Genomic DNA, 18282 nt, shown 5'->3' with positions numbered 1-18282 from the left:
ATCTATTATATTGCGCCTTTCACTTCTACCTAATTACTTATCCTTCTATCTATTATATAGTGCCTATCTATCTATCTATCTATTATATAGTGCATTTCACATGTATCTATCTATCTATCTTATTCATTATATAGTGCCTTACATATCATCAGTCTCTCCATCTATTATATAGAGCCTTTCATTTCTACCTAATTACCTATCCTTCTATCTATTATATAGTGCCTTTCACATCTATCTATCTTATTCATTATATAGTGCCTTACATACAGTATCATCAGTCTCTCCATGTATCTATTATATAGAGCCTTTCATTTCTATTCATCTATTAATATAGTGTCTTTCTATCAAATTTTGATCTATTATATTGTGCCTTTCACTTCTACCTAATTACCTATCCTTCTATCTATTATATAGTGCCTATCTATCTATCTATTATATAGTGCCTTTCACATCTATCTATCTATCTTATTCATTATATAGTGCCTTACATATCATCAGTCTCTCCATTTATTATATAGAGCCTTTCATTTCTACCTAATTATCTATCTATCTATCTATCTATTATATAGTGCCTTTCACATCTATCTTATTCATTATATAGTGCCTTACATATCATCAGTCTCTCCATCTATTATATAGAGCCTTTCACTTCTACCTATTTACCTATCCTTCTATTATATAGTGCCTTTCACATCTATCTATCTATCTTATTCATTATATAGTGCCTTACATATCATCAGTCTCTCCATGTATCTATTATATAGAGCCTTTCATTTCTATCCATCTATTATATAGTGTCTTTCTATCAAATTTAGATCTATTATATTGTGCCTTTCACTTCTACCTATTTACCTATCCTTCTATCTATTATATAGTGCCTGTCTATCTATCTACTGTTCAGTTTCAGTTTGTTCTAAATCTGCCTTAATGGCTTTTCACTTGTCATTGTGTTTTTCACTGTAGACTCCACCCCACTCATGAATATTGATGAGTTACCATAACATGTTCATTTTTTTTTTTTTTGTGTTTATTTTCTGTAATGTCATCCACTAGATGGCAGCAGAGCACTGTCCCAAGAGTTAGTCAGGCCTAGCACAGTTTCACTGCACGTCACCCCAAGCCTGACTCGGGTTTATCTGCAGTTGCACAGAATTCCACACCTGAGTCACACTTGGGGTTAAAGCCAATGAGGTTAAATTTCTGCAAAATAATGATTTTACCAAAACATTGTTATTTTTTTAGGGACTTAATCAGATAATGTACCATTTTAAATAATGTTTTCATTAACCTACTCAAAATGTAAGAACAGTGAGGCATACTGAATAATCAAAGCATATCTTAGTATCTCATTTAAATTCTTGATTTTTTTCCTTTCTAAATGACATGGAGAATCCAAAGCTCGGTGCCCCTCAGAAGTAAACACGTACAGACAGGGTGATTGATTGCTTGTGTCTATAAGAAATAATCAGCAGATATTTAACATAATTAAGTAGGCTCATGTCGGCTTCAGATTGATAGATTTCAGAGCAATTCCGGTCTCATCCATACTTAATGGATTTTGTCCACGCTGGTGCGTTTTCATTGCTTATTACCATAAACAGCTGTGAACAATGTACAATATGTTTAAAAACAAACAAATAAACAAAAAAGAGAGACGGGTGGCATGTGTCTGTTAAGGCGCTCTGCCATTGTTCAATCTCCCGGCAGGACGGATGTCACCGGTAAACACACAGAGAACGCGCCGGGGCTCAGCGTGTGTGACGTTATTCGTTAGTCGTCTGCAGCGACTACTCCACCGAGTGTGCATAGACGCGGTGCTCTTCTTCAAACCAAAAAAACAAAAGAAAACAAACAAAAAAAAAAAAAAACAAAAAAAAAAAAAAAAAAGAAAATCAAGAAAGAACTGAAGACTAACAAAGTATTGGGGAGCAAACGTAATCTATGACATTCACTTGCTACACCTACCCTGGGCAGTAGAAAGCACTAAGTAGGGGTCAAATGTGCTCCATTCTCCAGCGCTGACATCCCTCACTTTTCCTTGCACCATGCAAACAAAAAGATTTATAAGAATATTGTTCTAAGTTTGTAACTTTATAGTTTTTGATTGAGGAGAGGAGCGTAAAACAAATACCATTTCTAGGTGTTTGGGATATGCACAAATTGTCATGCCTAATTGACACTTTAAGCTTTCCTTTTTGGTTCATTTTAGAGATCATTTTGGTTTATTGTTAAAGAATTGTAAAGATTTGTTTTGTTTATACATTTTAAAATTGAAATCAACAGTGAAATTATTTGCACACCCAAGCCAGGTATTTGCCTTATTCAAAACAAGAGCAAAAATGACAGAGTCACCATTTGTCATATTACTAGCAGTTGAGGGATTTAGGAAGCTGTGAGCTGTTTTATAGCAACCTTGAGCATGGGAAAGGCGCTATATAAATAAACTTTATTATTATTATTATTAAAAAGAAGAAGAACTAAAGACTGCTGTCAATATGGCTTCCTCACTCAGAACAGAGGAACGCTTATTTAAAATTACTGCATCATTCACAAGACACTTTCAAAGATTAATATGACATCGCTGCAATGTCACTAAAGTGACGGCAGCAAAGGAACACAACATTTCCTCTTCATGGGAGCTTTGGCTGCCTCCACACACGAAGCGCACGCCGTTTTCCCCGACGAGATGAGGCTCCTCTACTTACCGATGCACGTGGGCAGCGAGTCGTTCCACTGAGCCAAAGCATTGGGAACTGAGTCACATCTAATTGCTGTTGATCCATGCAGAGTGTAGCCTGGATTGCATTCAAACAGAATCACTGAGCCAACAGCAAAATCATTTCCAATCCTTTTTCCAAATCTTGGCTCTGGCACAGAGCTGCACTGCGTTGCACTTGTCCGTGGAACAGCTGTATACATGGAAGCAGATTGATTAAAAAACACCGACAAGCACAAAGCTGCAGTTACAGATACCTGCGGGGGGAAAAAGAGACCATCACAGTTCTAAAAGCAGGCTAGGAACACATTCAGGGCCACGGCGGCAGCTTTAAGAAGTTCTGCAAATAGTCAACGTCTGCTCTATTCGACCCTGAGATGAATGGTCCATCCATCCATCCATATTCCAACCCGTTTGATCCTAACTACAGGGTCACGGGGGGTCAGCTTTAACAACAATGGCCATCAAAGATAAGCAGCAAACAGAATATAAGACACCATGAGATCAAAACCCCAGTCATTCTGGATCACTCAGTACTGCATTTAGCCGGGAAGAGGGAACCGACGAGACAAAGAGGACCAAGTATGGTGGAGCAGCGTCATAGCACATAGCAAAGGGTGCGGTGGTGGAGAGGCTTTGCTGGCCAGTGGGCATCGCAGCAGGATTAGGGCCATTAAGTTGAGTTCATGAGGTGGTGGATCAGGAGGATAGCACGATGTGTGGAGTGCAAGTCCATGGAGGTTCTGCTGAAGCTTTTTGGTGAGACCTCTTCTGGAGTCCTGTGTGCAGTCTTGGACTACATAAACGACATAGCAGCAGTGGGAAAAGGTCCAGAGAAGAGCAACTGTTGTGAGGAGTCTAAACTATGGGGAGAAACCCGAGGGAGAGGAACCTTCTCAGTTGAAGTAAAAGAAGACGAAGAGGAGACCTGATTGAAGTGTTTGAAATGATGAAGGACATTAGTGCAAACAGTGACTTAAAAATGAGCTCATCAAGAACACGGGAACACAGTTGGAAACACGTCAAGGGTAAATTTCACACCAACATTAGGAATTTTGTATTTACACAGAGAAGCACAGACACTTGGAATAGGTGACCAAGTAATGTGGTGGGCAGTAGGACTGTAGGGACCTTCAAAACTCAACTTATGAAAGGATTAAGTGGATGGTACTGGCAAACTTTGTGGGGTTGAATGACCTCTCCTCATCCTGACTGTTCTAATGTTTTAAAAAGAGGGGGGCATCTCTTGGGGGCGTAGTGCTACCTGGACTCAAGTCAGGACATGATCCATCCCAGCTGGGTCACCTGGATGAGGGTGTCTAATTTCATGCAACCACAACCAGCCACTGACCCCAGGGAACATCACAGATGACCAGGTGAGATGTACAGACGACTCACGAAGTCTTCAGACACCCTTCAGTTTGTACACGTTTTGTTAGGTTGAGGCCTAATAAATTAATTTTTCCCCCTCATCCAACAGCACTCAGCACCCCAGAATGCTAAAGTGAAAACAGGAATTTTTGCAAATGTATGAAAATTAAACCAGTGAATTACTCCCTTGACACAACTAGTCAGATCATTGGCATCCCATTCTGTTGATTCGTTGTTGAGATATTTCTACACCTTGCTTGGACTCCACTTTTGGACAATTGCATAATTAAACAAGATTAGGAAAGCCATACAGCTGTCCATAGAAGGTCCCATTGGTGTGCAAAAAGTGAGCCCCGAGGTCAAAGGAATTGCCTGTGGTATCGAGGCCTGCAGCTGAGGGTGGCCCCAAAAAGCTCCAGCAGCACTGAAGGTTCACAGGCCACAGTGACTTCAATAGTTTTAAATGGAAGAAGTCTGAAAGAAACAACTAAAGTGAGTGATCAGGTAGAAGGGCTCTCATACAAGAGGTGACCAAGGACCCAGCTGTCACTTCAGTTGATCATTAAAAAACCTGTTTGGAGACGGGAGAAAACGTCCAGAAGGACAACCACCAGTGGGTTTGAGTGGCCAGATGACATGTGAAAGTCCACTTGAAGTTTGCAAAGTGGCACCTAGAGGATTCAAAGATTAGGACAAAACAAGATTCCTCCACACCTGACCAAACCAAGATTAAACTGCTTGGCCTCAGTTCTAAGTGTCACACGTGGAGGAAACCAGGCTCACGAGCATTCCAAAGATAAGGCAAGGTGGTGGGAGCAGGTCGGAGACTAGTCAGGATTGAGGAAAAGCAGAACGGAGCAAAGTGTAGAGAAAACCTGCCCCACGGCGCTCTGGACCTCCGACTGGGCTGAATGTTCACGTTTCCAATAGAAGTAAGCAAAAACAACACGGGAACGGTTTGGGGACAAATCTGTGAAAGTTCTTGACTAACCCAACCAGAACCCAATCAAACACCTCTGGAGAAACCTGAAAATAGCTGTCCATTGGAGGTCTCCATCCAAACTGTCAGAGTTTTAGAGAAAGCCTAAGCTACCTTGCCGCCATTTTAGATGGATGAATTAAGACAGAGGCTTACCTGACACTGAGACAGTGTGGCCAGATACCTGGAAAACTTTAAGGGAATGGGAGAACTAAACATTTTTTGATAACCCTATTAATGTTATGCACACACGTACTCACCCAGAGCTAATTTAACATCCCTAATTAACTTAGAAGGCACAACCTTGGACTGTGGGAGGAAGCCAGAGTAGCCAGCTAAAGTTCTTTCAAATGTGAGGAGTCCCTGCAAATTCCACATATGCAGTGACCAGGGCGAGAACTTAAAGCAGCAGAGCTAACCGCTGCTCCACCACACCGCCCTACAACACTATGCTGAACTGTGCAAAGAACTCCTTTCATTTCAAAGATAAAATAATTAGTAACGCTCGAGGAAAATACACTTACCTTGATAAACAAAATGAAATCCTTTAGCTGTTACCGGGCCAACAGTCGTAAACTTGATGGTGATGTGGTTACCTGAGCTTAGCGGGAGTGATTCCCCTACAAAACAGAAAAATGTCTCAGTTGGCATAAGTCGCCTAATTCAGGGGGTCCATAAGAAATGTAAGGATTTACTTTAGGAGGTACGATAACAAACATTTGAAATATTCCAAGGAGAGCTTCAATTTAAATGTTGAAAGCCTAATATTCTCAAATGCAAATGAAATTTGTCATTCATCCCCCACTGATGGAGGTCCATACAGGTCTAGTAAAGGCTCAAAAATCAAAAATAGCCTCACATTTGTAATCAGTGACCCTGAAGTAGTCTGAAACGACACCCCACATGTTTAAGTTTGAAATTTTTAACATTTCTGGGAGTGGCTACTAGAGGACTAGGACCACCCGTAAGGAATCAGATATCAAAAACAGGAGCATATTTGTGATCAAACACCTCAAAAATACCACAAAACGACACTCCACATGCCTATATTACCGATCCTCATTTTTCAAAGTTTTGTGATAAAGAGTAGCTTTGAGCCCTCATGCCATGGGGTCAGCTGAGTTGGCCTGCACAACTTCAGGTCCTTCTGTTCAGTTTGGCTGAAAATCTTTATCATTAAGGTGCCAATTCATGCACAGAAGAAGTGGCCTAAAAATGAGGTGTTTTGGGGTCTAGATGGCCAAATATGGGGGAAACCCAAAGGACTTGAAGCCCTGAATAACTAAATAACAAGATTAGTCAAACTGGGGTTTTCTCATATTGGTGAGTCAGGAGGTGCTTGACAAAACAAGACTAAAGTGATTTCAAAGCGTTCAGAAGTAATTCTTATGAATAAATACATTTTTGTTTAGACAAAATACGCATTGTAATTCCCTGATGGTCAGTCTTTGAGGGGTAATAATAATAATATCGTGCAGTAGGAGCTCCACCAGTAACTCCACAAGTCCACTCAGTTGATACCACAGAACATTCACTGGGGCTCATTTAACACATCCACCATATACACCGAGTGGCGTCAGACAAGGCATGCATGTGGGGCGAGGTGATGAGGCAATCGGCTCAGATGGAACTTTGGGCAGGGTGGCGTTTTCATTTAAACTTACAAAATTATAGTACAAAAAATATTGAACATTAACACAGAGTGATATACACATCAAGTGCCTAATTAAAATCCCGCCATTAAACGCTGCAAGAAATATTTTCATTTCTAAAAACATTTCAGAACTGCGTTTGGCATCACGTCAGCGCACTTTGAGCACCGAAACAACAAAGCGGCTCATGTGCTGTTCGAAGCTTCACGTCAGAAGCTGATACTGGTGATCACGTTATCACAATGGGTAAATATTCATTGGGAATTGGTAACATATTGTTCATTTCTAGAATGCTATTAAGGTGTCAGTAACAGGTACAGTACAGTGGCTCTTAAATGTCAGAAAGGTAAGGCGCCTTAGATTTGTTAAGCTGATCAGTTATTTAGAAAACAAACGTAATGATAATTTTGGCAAAAAAGAAACACGTATTAAAAAAATGAACAACAAAAATAATTAAACAGTAAGAGAAAAAAGAATACCTGAATGGGAACCAGAAAGTGAGGACAAGAGTGAAGATTGTTGAGACGGGCCATCGTACACTTCTACTACATCATTGAGGGACGTTAGAAAAACGACAAACTGTCCAAAGATAACTGCGGGGAAAAATGAAAACACAAAAGTTAAAATTAACAACAAAAGTAAATGCAATGTAATAGACAGTTTTCACCTGTTCGAAAGAATAATCAAAATCCTGCCAACTACGCTAAAACATCTATCTATCAGTATTGTAATAATAATTAATTACATTCGTATAACTCTTTTCATAGAGAGAATGGAACCACGTCAACCACCACTATCGTGTAGCACCCACCTGGACGATGCAAAGGCAGCCATTGCTGGCCCAGTCCACTCACCACATTAGCTCTTAGATGGTGAAAGGGTGATAGACAGTTAGCCAATTAGAGATAGGGGGTGATTAGGGGGCCAGAATGGATTAGGCCAAGGTGGGCAATCTAGCCAGGACACTGGGATAAACCCTATTCTTTTTGAAGGTTTCCCCGGGATCTTTTGGGCAGTGGGATCCACACATGGACCACAGGGTAAGCACCCTCTGCTGGCCTCACCAACACCTCTTTCAGCAGCAACCCAAGCATTTCCAAGATGGTCTCCCATTCAAGGACTGGCCGGGTCTGACCAGGTTTAGCTTCAGGTGTATGACCTGTCCTGAAGCACAGGTGCTATGGCTGCCTTTCCTACCTACCCACCTATCTATCTATTGTCACACACGTGCGCATGGGAAACAGCTGAAGGGCCTAAACACTAGTAATTCTATGCCAGACCGCCAGACCAGGGGGTGGCGGAGTGTACTGACTATCTCTCTTTCAGTCCCTTGCAGACCCTTCCCGGGAAAATCCCGCCTGTTGCCGGCCCCAATGATGACATCACTTCCGGGCACGAGGGAAGCCACTCCCAGTTCCTGCACCGATGACGTCATTTCCCTTCCAGGCCTTTAAAACTGCCATGTTGCCTCAGTACAGGCAGTTCTGTTCTGGACTCTGACCTAAGCACATCGTGCTACTAAAACAGCAATTTTGCAGCTGAGAATTTATTATATGGGTGGCTGCCCCAACTCTTTATGATGTCTCTGACTCATTCTTCTTACACTATCTATCTATTATATAGTGCCTTTCACATATCTATCTACATATCTATCTATCGATCTATTATATACTGCCTTTCACATATCTATCTATCGATCTATTATATAGTGCCTTTCACATATCTATCTAATCCTGCCTACTATACCAAGTTCTATCTATCTATCTATCTATCTATCTATCTATCTATCTATCTATCTATCTATCTATCTATCTATCTATCTATCTATCCCCTTGTTCGTCATTTCAAGTTTACATTGTTTGTATCATATTTGTAATGATTCTGAGTATCGTTTCTGATAATCATTAGAGTTTCTTCAATTTTTGTGCCCAGTTTTCTCATTTTCTGCTGATTATTACCTTTTCATTTGTTATGTTTGTTAGTTATTGTGCCATCTCCATATTTCAAGCAGGCCCCTCAAGTTTCGTGACCAACAGCCATATCATTGTGTGTGACGTATTACCTTTGCTACCACGTGATGCCCAGGAGTCGCCATGTAGTGGCAATGTAGCTATCCAGAGGGTATTCAGGATGGCACTGTGCTACACTTAGCGTCCAAGACTTTGGACTGCAACAGAAAACTCTTGTGGAAAAAGCTAACTAGTCCCTGCAGAATTAACTATTGCACATTTTTAGCTCATTATTTGAAGTGCTTTTCTGATTTTGGCCTCCGCCCATAACAAAGACTCCAGTTTGACTCTTCATGTCCTGGTCCTCCTTCTCTTTAAATGGCCTTTTCCAGCCCAACAGTACCATACCTCCTTGATCTCCTCCACACCTTTGTATGGAGACAAAGAGGTCTTGAGGTTGCTCTTGCCTCCTGTGTACTGGTAAGTGTCACAAACTGGGAGTCCCAAAAGCTCATAAGTCCCATAAATATTTCCAAAATTGCTGACTAGGGAATATTACCGTCAAAACCCCGACTAGAAATAAAAAGGACCTCGAAAAAATCTTTAAAAAATAAAAGATTTATTTTTCAGCCCAAAAAGCTCAGTAGAGCACAAGAAGGAATTGCCTGAGAAGGTAAAGCAAACACCGCAGTCCCAATACAGAAGTCAAAAACAGAGCACAGGTTCAAAAATGCAGGAAATAAGCACAATGGAAGCCCAAGTAAAAACTCTGCTCCCTAGCACATTTGAAAGGAACCACCAAGAACAGTGGGAGACCCTCCAATTTGTAGGGTGGCGACTGGCAGGTGACCCCATCTCTTGGGGAACCACCCCTATAACACATGGTACAAAACACAGGCTACATTTACAGACTGACAAAACCATAAAAAAGGAACAAGCATTACGTACGTAAATTAAAGAATCAAAAATGAACCAAAGAGACACAAACTTGAATCTCAACCAGAGGTGGACCCCTAGCTGAGATATGAGATTAAGGCGTCAGTCCCCAGCCACCCTGCAGATTACAGCGGGTTCCATTCTGCACCCTCGCCCGATACCACTGCCTATAGTGTGACCTCTTACATTATGATACGTTTTTGCCATACGAGACCCCCTACCATTAACCCCTTCCTTCCTTCTTGGGCGACTGGCACAGTGGGCTGTGGCTTACAATCCTGCCTCTGACTGCCCAGCACCTTTGCCCAGCTTGTGCTCTTTCATTATGTTGTTGCCATCTGTTTCAAGCAGGGGGTTCTCAACCAAGGGGCAAGTCTACCCCCCACCCCAGCTCCCATTGTTGTACCTCTGCCTCATGTGGTGCACCGCCTGTCATTTTGTGACTCCATCTGTAACTTTAAGGCAGCATTCTGGTCCATTTTTGCAAGTATCATTTATTTTCTTTGGCAATTTGTATTCTCCCCACACGTTCAGTCGTGACTCCTAATAGAAAAAAAATCATTGCAACCTCTCCATCGCTGTGTTACGGCTGTTCACTGAAAATCGATGAAGAACACTACATCAATGTTAAAGAAGCACTTCATGGATGGTGGAAACAAACGAGGCAGCGTCCCACGTGATGATCCGTTGGCACAAACCCAGAAAAAAAATCCTCCATCCGTCATCAAGATGAGGAGAGACAAAAGTGATCTAAGGTCGGAGGCTGCGTGGTGTCTTCTCATGTCCTGTTCCGGCTAGTCTCGCTTTTAGTGCACTTCCTCGGAGTAAATCTGAGATGCTCGATAAATACGGGCACAGATATCAATCCAACTGAGAATTGGTGGCAGGACTTGAAGACACTGTCCATGACACCTGACAGAGCTGGAGACCTTTTGCAAAGAAAATTGGGGATAAAAAATATGGCAGAGCTGGTGGAAAGAGACCTGTTTACACAGACTCAAGACTGTCATGGCTGCCATCCAATAATAATAATAATTATCATTATTAACTACATTTATAGTGCTTTTCTTGCCACTCAAAGAGCTTTACTTAAACAGAGGGGAACCACTTCAGCCATCGCCAAGGTTGTAGCACCCACCTGGATGAAAGGTCAGCAGCCATTTTTGTGCCAGTATGCTCACCACACATGAGCTATTTTATGCATTTTTTTACAGGGCAAAACGTTCATGTAGTAAAAAGTTTAACAGGACAGGAGCAAACCACCCAATCAAATGTACAGTAGCTATTGTTGCAATGTACATTGGAACAATCGAGACAAGAACAGGCCATTCGGCCCAACAAAGCTTGCTAGTCCTCTCCACTTATTTCTTCCAAAAAAAACATCGAGTCGAGTTTTGAAAGACCCTAAAGTCTTACTGTCCACCACACTACTTTGTCTGTGGTTCTTTGTGTAAAGAAAAACTTCCTAATGTTTATGCGAAATTTCCCCTTCACAAGTTTCCAACTGTGTCCCCGTGTTCTTCATATTCCGTTTTAGTTGTGGTAATTACAACTCAAAGACACATGATATCCTATATGGTGTTCCACAAGACTCTATCCTGGGTCCACTGCTCTTCTCAATCTACATGCTTCCGTTAGGTCAGATTATCTCAGGACACAACGTAAGCTACCACAGCTATGCTGATGACACACAGCTGTATTTATCAGTTATACCTGATGACCCCGATTCTCTTGATTCACTAACACAATGTCTAACTTGTATCTCAGAATGGATGAATAGTAACTTTCTCAAGTTAAATAAAGAGAAAACTGAAATCTTAGTGATTGGCAATAATGGATACAATGAGGCTATTAGAAATAAACTGGATACATTAGGATTAAAAGTCAAAACGGAGGTAAAAAGCTTAGGGGTAACCGTTGACTGTAATCTGAGTTTTAAATCGCATATTAATCAGATCACTAGGACAGCATTTTTTCCACTTAAGAAACATAGCAAAAGTTAGAACTCTTATATCATTGAAAGATGCTGAGAAATTAGTTCACGCGTTTGTTTTCAGTCGACTAGATTACTGTAACTCGCTCCTCTCCGGGCTACCCAAAAAAGACATAAATCGTTTGCAATGAGTGCAGAATGCAGCTGCTAGAATCCTAACCGGGAAAAGAAAATCCGAGCACATTTCTCCAGTTTTGATGTCACTACACTGGTTACCTGTGTCATTCAGGATTGACTTTAAAATTCTGCTTATGGTTTATAAAGCCTTAAATAATCTCGCCCCATCTTATATATCGGAATGTCTGACGTCTTATATTCCAAATCGTAACCTCAGATCCTCAACTGAGTGTCTCCTTAGAATTCCAAGAGCAAAACTTAAAAGAAGTGGTGAGGCGGGTGACCTTCTGCTGTTATGCACCTAAAATCTGGAATAGCCTGCCAGTAGGAATTCGCCAGGCTAATACAGTGGAGCACTTTAAAAAACTGCTGAAAACACATTATTTTAACATGGCCTTCTCATAACCTCACTGTAATTTAATAATATACTCTGTATATTCAATTCATTATAATAACTATTCATGGTGGCTCTAAAATCTGTACTAACCCCTACTCTCTCTTCTGTTTCCTTTTCCGGTGTCCTTTTGGTGGTGGCGCATCTACTCAAAGTACCATGATGTTCCAACAGTGATGAATGGATTAAAAGCCAGAAGTCTGTATGACCATCAGCATCAAGTGACTCCGTGAGAACCCTAACTACAAAGAGGACTATTTCATTTATGTTAGGTAGAATGCCCAGAGGGGACTGGGTGGTCTCATGGTCTGGTACCCCTGCAGATTTTATTTTTTTCTCCAGCCTTCTGGAGTTTTTTTTTTTTGTTTTTTCTGTCCACCCTGGCCATCGGACCTTACTCCCTTTTCTATGTTAACTAATGTTGTCTTATTTTAATTTCTTATTTTGTCTGTTATTTTTCTTTTCTTCATTATGTAAAGCACTTTGAGCTACTTTTTGTATGAAAATGTGCTATATAAATAAATGTTGTTGTTGTTGTTGATGAACTCATTTTAAATTCACAGTCTCGATCCACTGGACTAATTCTCTTCATAATTTTATCCACTTAAGTCAGGTCTCCTCTTAATCTTCTTTTCCTTATACTGTAAAGGCTCAGCTCTTTTTATTCATAATTCATCCCATGTAGCCCTGGGATCAGCCTAGTTGCTCTTCTCTGGACCTTCTCTTGTGCTGCTATGTCCATTTTGTAGACCCAAACTGCACACGGGACTCCAGATGAGGCCTCACCAGTGTGTGATAAAGCTTGAGCAGAACCTCCTGGGACTTGTACTCCACACATCAAGGCGCTATATAACCTGACATTCTTTTAGCCTCCTTAATGGCTTCTGAACACTGTCGGGAAGTCGATTGCTTATTTTTTTATTTTTTTGTTCTTTATTTCACCTTATACAATTTCTTGTATTAGGAATTTGTTAGTTTTCGCATACCCCTTGGGGTCAGATCGCAGGGTCAGACATTGTACAGCGCCCCTGGAGCAATTACAGGTTAAGGGTCTTGCTCAAGGGCCCAGCAGAGTAGGATCTCTTTTTGGCAGTGACGGAGATTCGAACTGGCAACCTTATGGATACCAGCGCAGATCCTTAGCCTCAGAGCCACCACTCCGATTAGAGTCCACTATGACTCCTAAATCCTTCTCATGAGGTGGACTCTCGATTTTCTGACCGCCCATTGTGTATTCAAACCTCACATTTTTACTTCCTATGTGTAATTCTTTACATTTACTGACATTATATTTCATCGTCCACGAGTCTGCCCAAGCCTGTCTGCTTTCCAAGTCCTTCTGTGATGATATAACGGATTCCAAATTATCTGCTAATCCACCTATCTTGGTATCATCTGCACACTTAACCAGCTTGTTACTGATATTCCTATCGAAATTGTTTATAAATATTAAAAATAGCAGCGGCCCTAGCACTGCCCCCTGCTGGCTGGTCACCACTCTTAACATCAGCCAATTCTGATGAGGTTCCTCGCACCATCATCTTCTTCTTCCTGTGTCTGAGCCAATTCTGCACCCATCTACAAACATCACCCTGAACTGGCACTTCTTTTAGTTTAGGGTAGAGAAGAGGTGAGAGAGAGAGCCAATTAGAGGATTAGGGGGCCAGAGTGGGTGAGTTTGTGGTGGACATCGGGAATCACCCAAGTCCAGCGGTTCTCAAACTGTGGGGCGCAAATGTTGCCATATGTGGCGTAATTTCGCTATTCATAGGAAAATTTTAAACTTGTAGCAGTGTATCAGTAGCAAAAAATATAGGAATAAATTTTATTAGGGTTTCAAAAAAACGTTAGGGCGACACGCTTAAAACTGCTATGAAAACTCGGGTTGCAAATACTTAAAGGTTGAGAAACGCTGCCCTAGTCTTTATAAAGGATGCCAAGGGATCTTTTAGTACCACAGAGAGTCAAGATCTTGGTTTTATGTCTAATCTGAAGGATAGCGCCATACTTATAGCACAATGCCCCCCTGTCACTGCACTGGGGCATTGAGATCCACATACAGACCACAGGGTGAGCGCCCCCCGCTGGCCTCACCAACACCTCTTCTAGCAGCGACCCTAGCTTTTCCTTGAGGGTCTCCCATCCAAGTCATGGCCGGGCCTGAGTGTGGTTAGGTGGGTGACCAGTTCTGAAGTGCAGGTGGTACTGCCAGCCTGTAACTAGCGTGCATTTTGCTTTGTGCTCTTCACTTGTGAGGACTGATTTTGTCACCTTGTCGTGTCACACTTGTTCCCAAACAGTCCCCCCACCGAGACTGATGTTTTCTTGATAACATCGGCTTCTTTTTGGATAAAAGCATCAGCTAAATGAATGTAAATATGTGACCCCAATTCCATAAAAGCTGACATAAAATGTAAACAGAACAGAACCAAATGCAATGCTTTGCAGATCTCGCCTTTTATTGAAGGGGGTGAACATATTTACACCCTTAATAATTTTGTGTATTAATTGAAACCACGTTGCAGAGATCTGTCTTCACTTTGACATTAAAGAGTCATTTTCTCTTCATCAGGGTCAAAGATGCTAAAATAATTCCAATGTTGTATGACAAGAGAACGTGAACACTTGTAAGGGGGCACATCCTTTTTATAGGAACTGTACGTTTGAATGCCTATTTCATTTTTTTGCTTTCTTTGGCGAATAAAAAATGTCACAGCAAACAAAACACCAAGTTACTTCTGCAGTGGCTGTAAGACACTAAACCTGAGCTCTCATTTTAAGTTCCACACTCGTCACATGATACCAGTTATTAAAACCATGTAGTCAGGCTAAGTAGCAAATAAATGGTCTATGGCAGGGCTCCTGGTGGTCCGCAGCAGCTGCAGGCTTTCATTCCTATCAGTTTGATAGCAGGTAATGAAACTCGGTGTTTAACCCTACGGCTTGTTAGTGCTTTGATTCTTTATCCCATTGCAGAGTTTTCTGTTTTCCGAGAGTGTTATGTTTGGTGGTCCGGAACAGATTTGGACCTCTTGGTCCTTCCCTTCTCTATCATTTATTTCAAACCATTGTACTAACACAGATACTTCATGGTGGTTTAAATAGAAGCTGGAGAGCGGGTGGTCTCTTTGTCATTTGTGGCCCCTTATGAACTGATGGCTGGCAACAAACCTTAATGCTGCTGTTTAAGAGTACAAGAGGCAATGGAGGGGTAACAAACAAACGAGTAAACTCAATCCGGGACCAAAGAAGCAGATTTGCTTTACTAGTAAATAAATGGGTTCTAATTAAAATAAACCTGCAGCCGCTGCGGACCTCCAAGACCAGAGTGGACAACAAGGAGGCACAACAGGAGGATTCGGGGGTGTTTAAAAATAACACACCGTTATTAGTGGTCAGGGCCTCCGAGTACGTCCTCAATGGTCCTTCATGTCAAACTGTCAACGCGCTGGCGCTGGTGGACTGCATCACCGCTAGAGGTCTTCGTGCGCAGATCTTGGCAGAGAAAGAGCGGGACTTTGCGACATCGACTCCTGTCATGAGAAGCTGCAGCTCTGACACTCCAAACGCGACTTCTGAAGAGCCACCTTTACGCGGCGCTCCTTTGAACGGCAACTCTCTGGTGTTCTGTTTCATCACTAATGTATTCTCAGCTACTTCGGCTTGCGCTTTTCTGCCTTCATTTGTGTAACATCCAGTGCTAGATAACCTGGGAATGGCTTCCACATTTTTTTTTCACTCCGTATCCATATTTGTCTTGATATTTAATGCATTCTGTTTTATTCTTTTGTTTGCTTAATGGGATGCTTTAGTAAACGGCTGCAAGGATAATGGAGGATTTATTTACTATGAAAATGTCTACAAACAAATCAACTGACAAAGGAAAAATGCAAGTGCCATTCAGAATGCCAAGCCACTCTTCACTGATGCGATTCCTCAGGGTGCGGTGGCAGGTCACCTTGCCACAGGGCTTTCTCACAATGTCTAAAAATGTGTAAAGTGAAGGTAGACACAGAGAAAATGGCAGGGAAAGAGAGAAACACATTTAGAGAGGTGATGTGGCTGTGGCCCTTGCATAAAGGGGACAATTAAAATGGGTGCCACTAGGTGGCAGCCTCCATGAAAGAAAGCAAAAGCCACATTAGACAATTAGGAAATAGGAATTCTTTCATTTGTTATGGTAGATCAATGGATTCAAGATACTTGAAGTGCCTACAACTCCCAGCAGCCCTGGCAGTATTATGCCATTGGGCAGATTCAGAGGGCACAGTAGTTGCTGGGAAGAAATGACCACATTTTAAAAAGGAGCCAAAAAGACGCCGACAGTTTGGCGATCATCCGTCTGAGTTTGTTTTTACGCATCACACACACGATTGGATCACAACTGCCATGGATTACCGGCGCTTGCCCTGTGCCTGCTTGTTCACGTTGTAGCGATGCTACATGCGTGGTTGCGTCTTAACTGTGTTTTGTGCCGAGTCGTGTCAGTTTTAGCATTGTCCCATTTATAAATAGTCTGTTTGTGTCTATTTAAATGTTTTTTGCTGGAAACAAATGGGAGGATAACGCTGTGGAACTGAGACCCCTGGTGGTATTTTTCCTGTCAACACATCAATTTCATCCGGGTTATTTCTACTTAAACAAGAGAGGGAAAAAAAAAAAAAGAGAGCCATTTACAACACCGACACCTCACAAAAAAGAAAGATCAAAAAGAAAAACGCCAATACGGAATCATCGTGCGTCTTTCTACTGCTTGCTGCTTTCAACGCCGGACATTTAATGATTTCTTCATCCCTTCACAAACCCCGGGATTTTGGATCATATCGATACGCCGAGGACAGTCTGGTGAGACTGTTTATGCTCATTTGGGAAAGGAGCAATCCACCAATTTCACTCGTATTATAAATACCATAGGACAATTTTCAACTGGACAAGGTTCATATTCATTAATCATCTCGTTTAAACCTTTGGACTTTATGTGTGTTTCATGTTTTCTGTGCGTCATACTTGTTTTGTGTTCAGTGTAGGGACACAGGAGGGTTTGTGCTGTTTGTTTATTGATTCACTTTTAATTATTGTGTAGCGCCATTCATGTTGTGTAGGGGTTTTGGGGGGAGTGAGATTCTATATTCTTCTGTTGTTTGTTTTTTACTATTAATATTATAGATACACATCACCATTTTATATACTGTTTGCTTATTGTCTGTTTAACTGTCAATTGGGGGAAGTTATTTGGAAGAAGTACGGCTTGTCTAATCTAACGATTCCTCATTTTGCCAGACCATGGGTCTTCTGGGCCATTACGGGCAGGTGGGTTGGCCATTACAACATGATTTCATCTTGGTTGGATACATCTTCATTTGCCCAAATCATGCCAGATCTTCACGCTGCAACTGGAAACTGGTAGGACAAGACTTAACATTTCCTTCAGTGGGTTGGTCCCAGGGAGTTCTCATTGCACACACCATCGTTGTCTGCAGCTGGTGTACTGGACAGTATCGTTAGTGTTGTTTACTGAGTAATGTGTGTTGTGTCATTCAGGTTTGCGTATGTAAATACTGGGGAGAGATTTTGCGTACACGTTTGTGTTTAAAATTTTTGTCCTTCTCTTCATTGTTTGTCAATATATAGTGTACTTTATTATTGATGAAGTCATTAATCGATGTCTCTGTGTGAGCGTCTGTGCATGCCGGGTCAAGGATGGATGTCTTCCTGGGGTCCCGTAACAAAATAATCAAATCCTCATCTTCAGATGATGTGAATCTTAGTGTCCTTATGACCGCTACAAAGTCTTATTAGTGATAAGTCTCAAATAAAATCTTGTGAGCGTCAAATAAAATATAAAGCCTTCACCTTCCCATTTCCTGACGTCATCCGTGGCTTCCTTGCTGGCTGAACCATAACTGAAACAATAAACAAAAGCAAGGGCACATCTGGGTGTTTTACAGTTTAACAAACAATTTCATTAATTAGAGAAATAATTCATTCATTTATTTTTATTTCCCCGATTCCACTCCCAGATGTATTTCCTATAATATGAGATCAGGAGACAATGGATGGTCCAGGACCTCGATAACTTACTCTCTTGAATTTGCTTACCTACACAGTTAACCAAAACACTAGTCCAATCTTTTACTTCTTCTTCTTTTGGCTTCTCTTTTTAGGGGTTGCCACA

At 41.5% G+C, this 18282-nt stretch overlaps 1 protein-coding gene across 2 annotated transcripts in view; it reads right to left on the bottom strand.

Annotated features, from left to right (window-relative positions):
* csmd3b (CUB and Sushi multiple domains 3b) overlaps window positions 1-18282 on the bottom strand; it is a 1253873-nt gene that overhangs the window by 138038 nt on the left and 1097553 nt on the right. For both annotated transcript variants that reach the window (XM_051936007.1, XM_051936008.1), the window contains exons 32-34: window positions 7198-7311; window positions 5591-5686; window positions 2706-2909 (exon numbers count right to left, since the gene is read on the bottom strand). In XM_051936007.1, the coding sequence (XP_051791967.1) occupies window positions 2706-2909; window positions 5591-5686; window positions 7198-7311 (414 nt within the window). The remainder of the gene's footprint in view (window positions 1-2705; window positions 2910-5590; window positions 5687-7197; window positions 7312-18282) is intronic.

The sequence above is a fragment of the Erpetoichthys calabaricus genome, chromosome 13 (assembly GCF_900747795.2).
Source record: "Erpetoichthys calabaricus chromosome 13, fErpCal1.3, whole genome shotgun sequence".
Taxonomy (NCBI): domain Eukaryota; kingdom Metazoa; phylum Chordata; class Cladistia; order Polypteriformes; family Polypteridae; genus Erpetoichthys; species Erpetoichthys calabaricus.
This window is presented reverse-complemented; position numbering and strand designations above follow the sequence as displayed.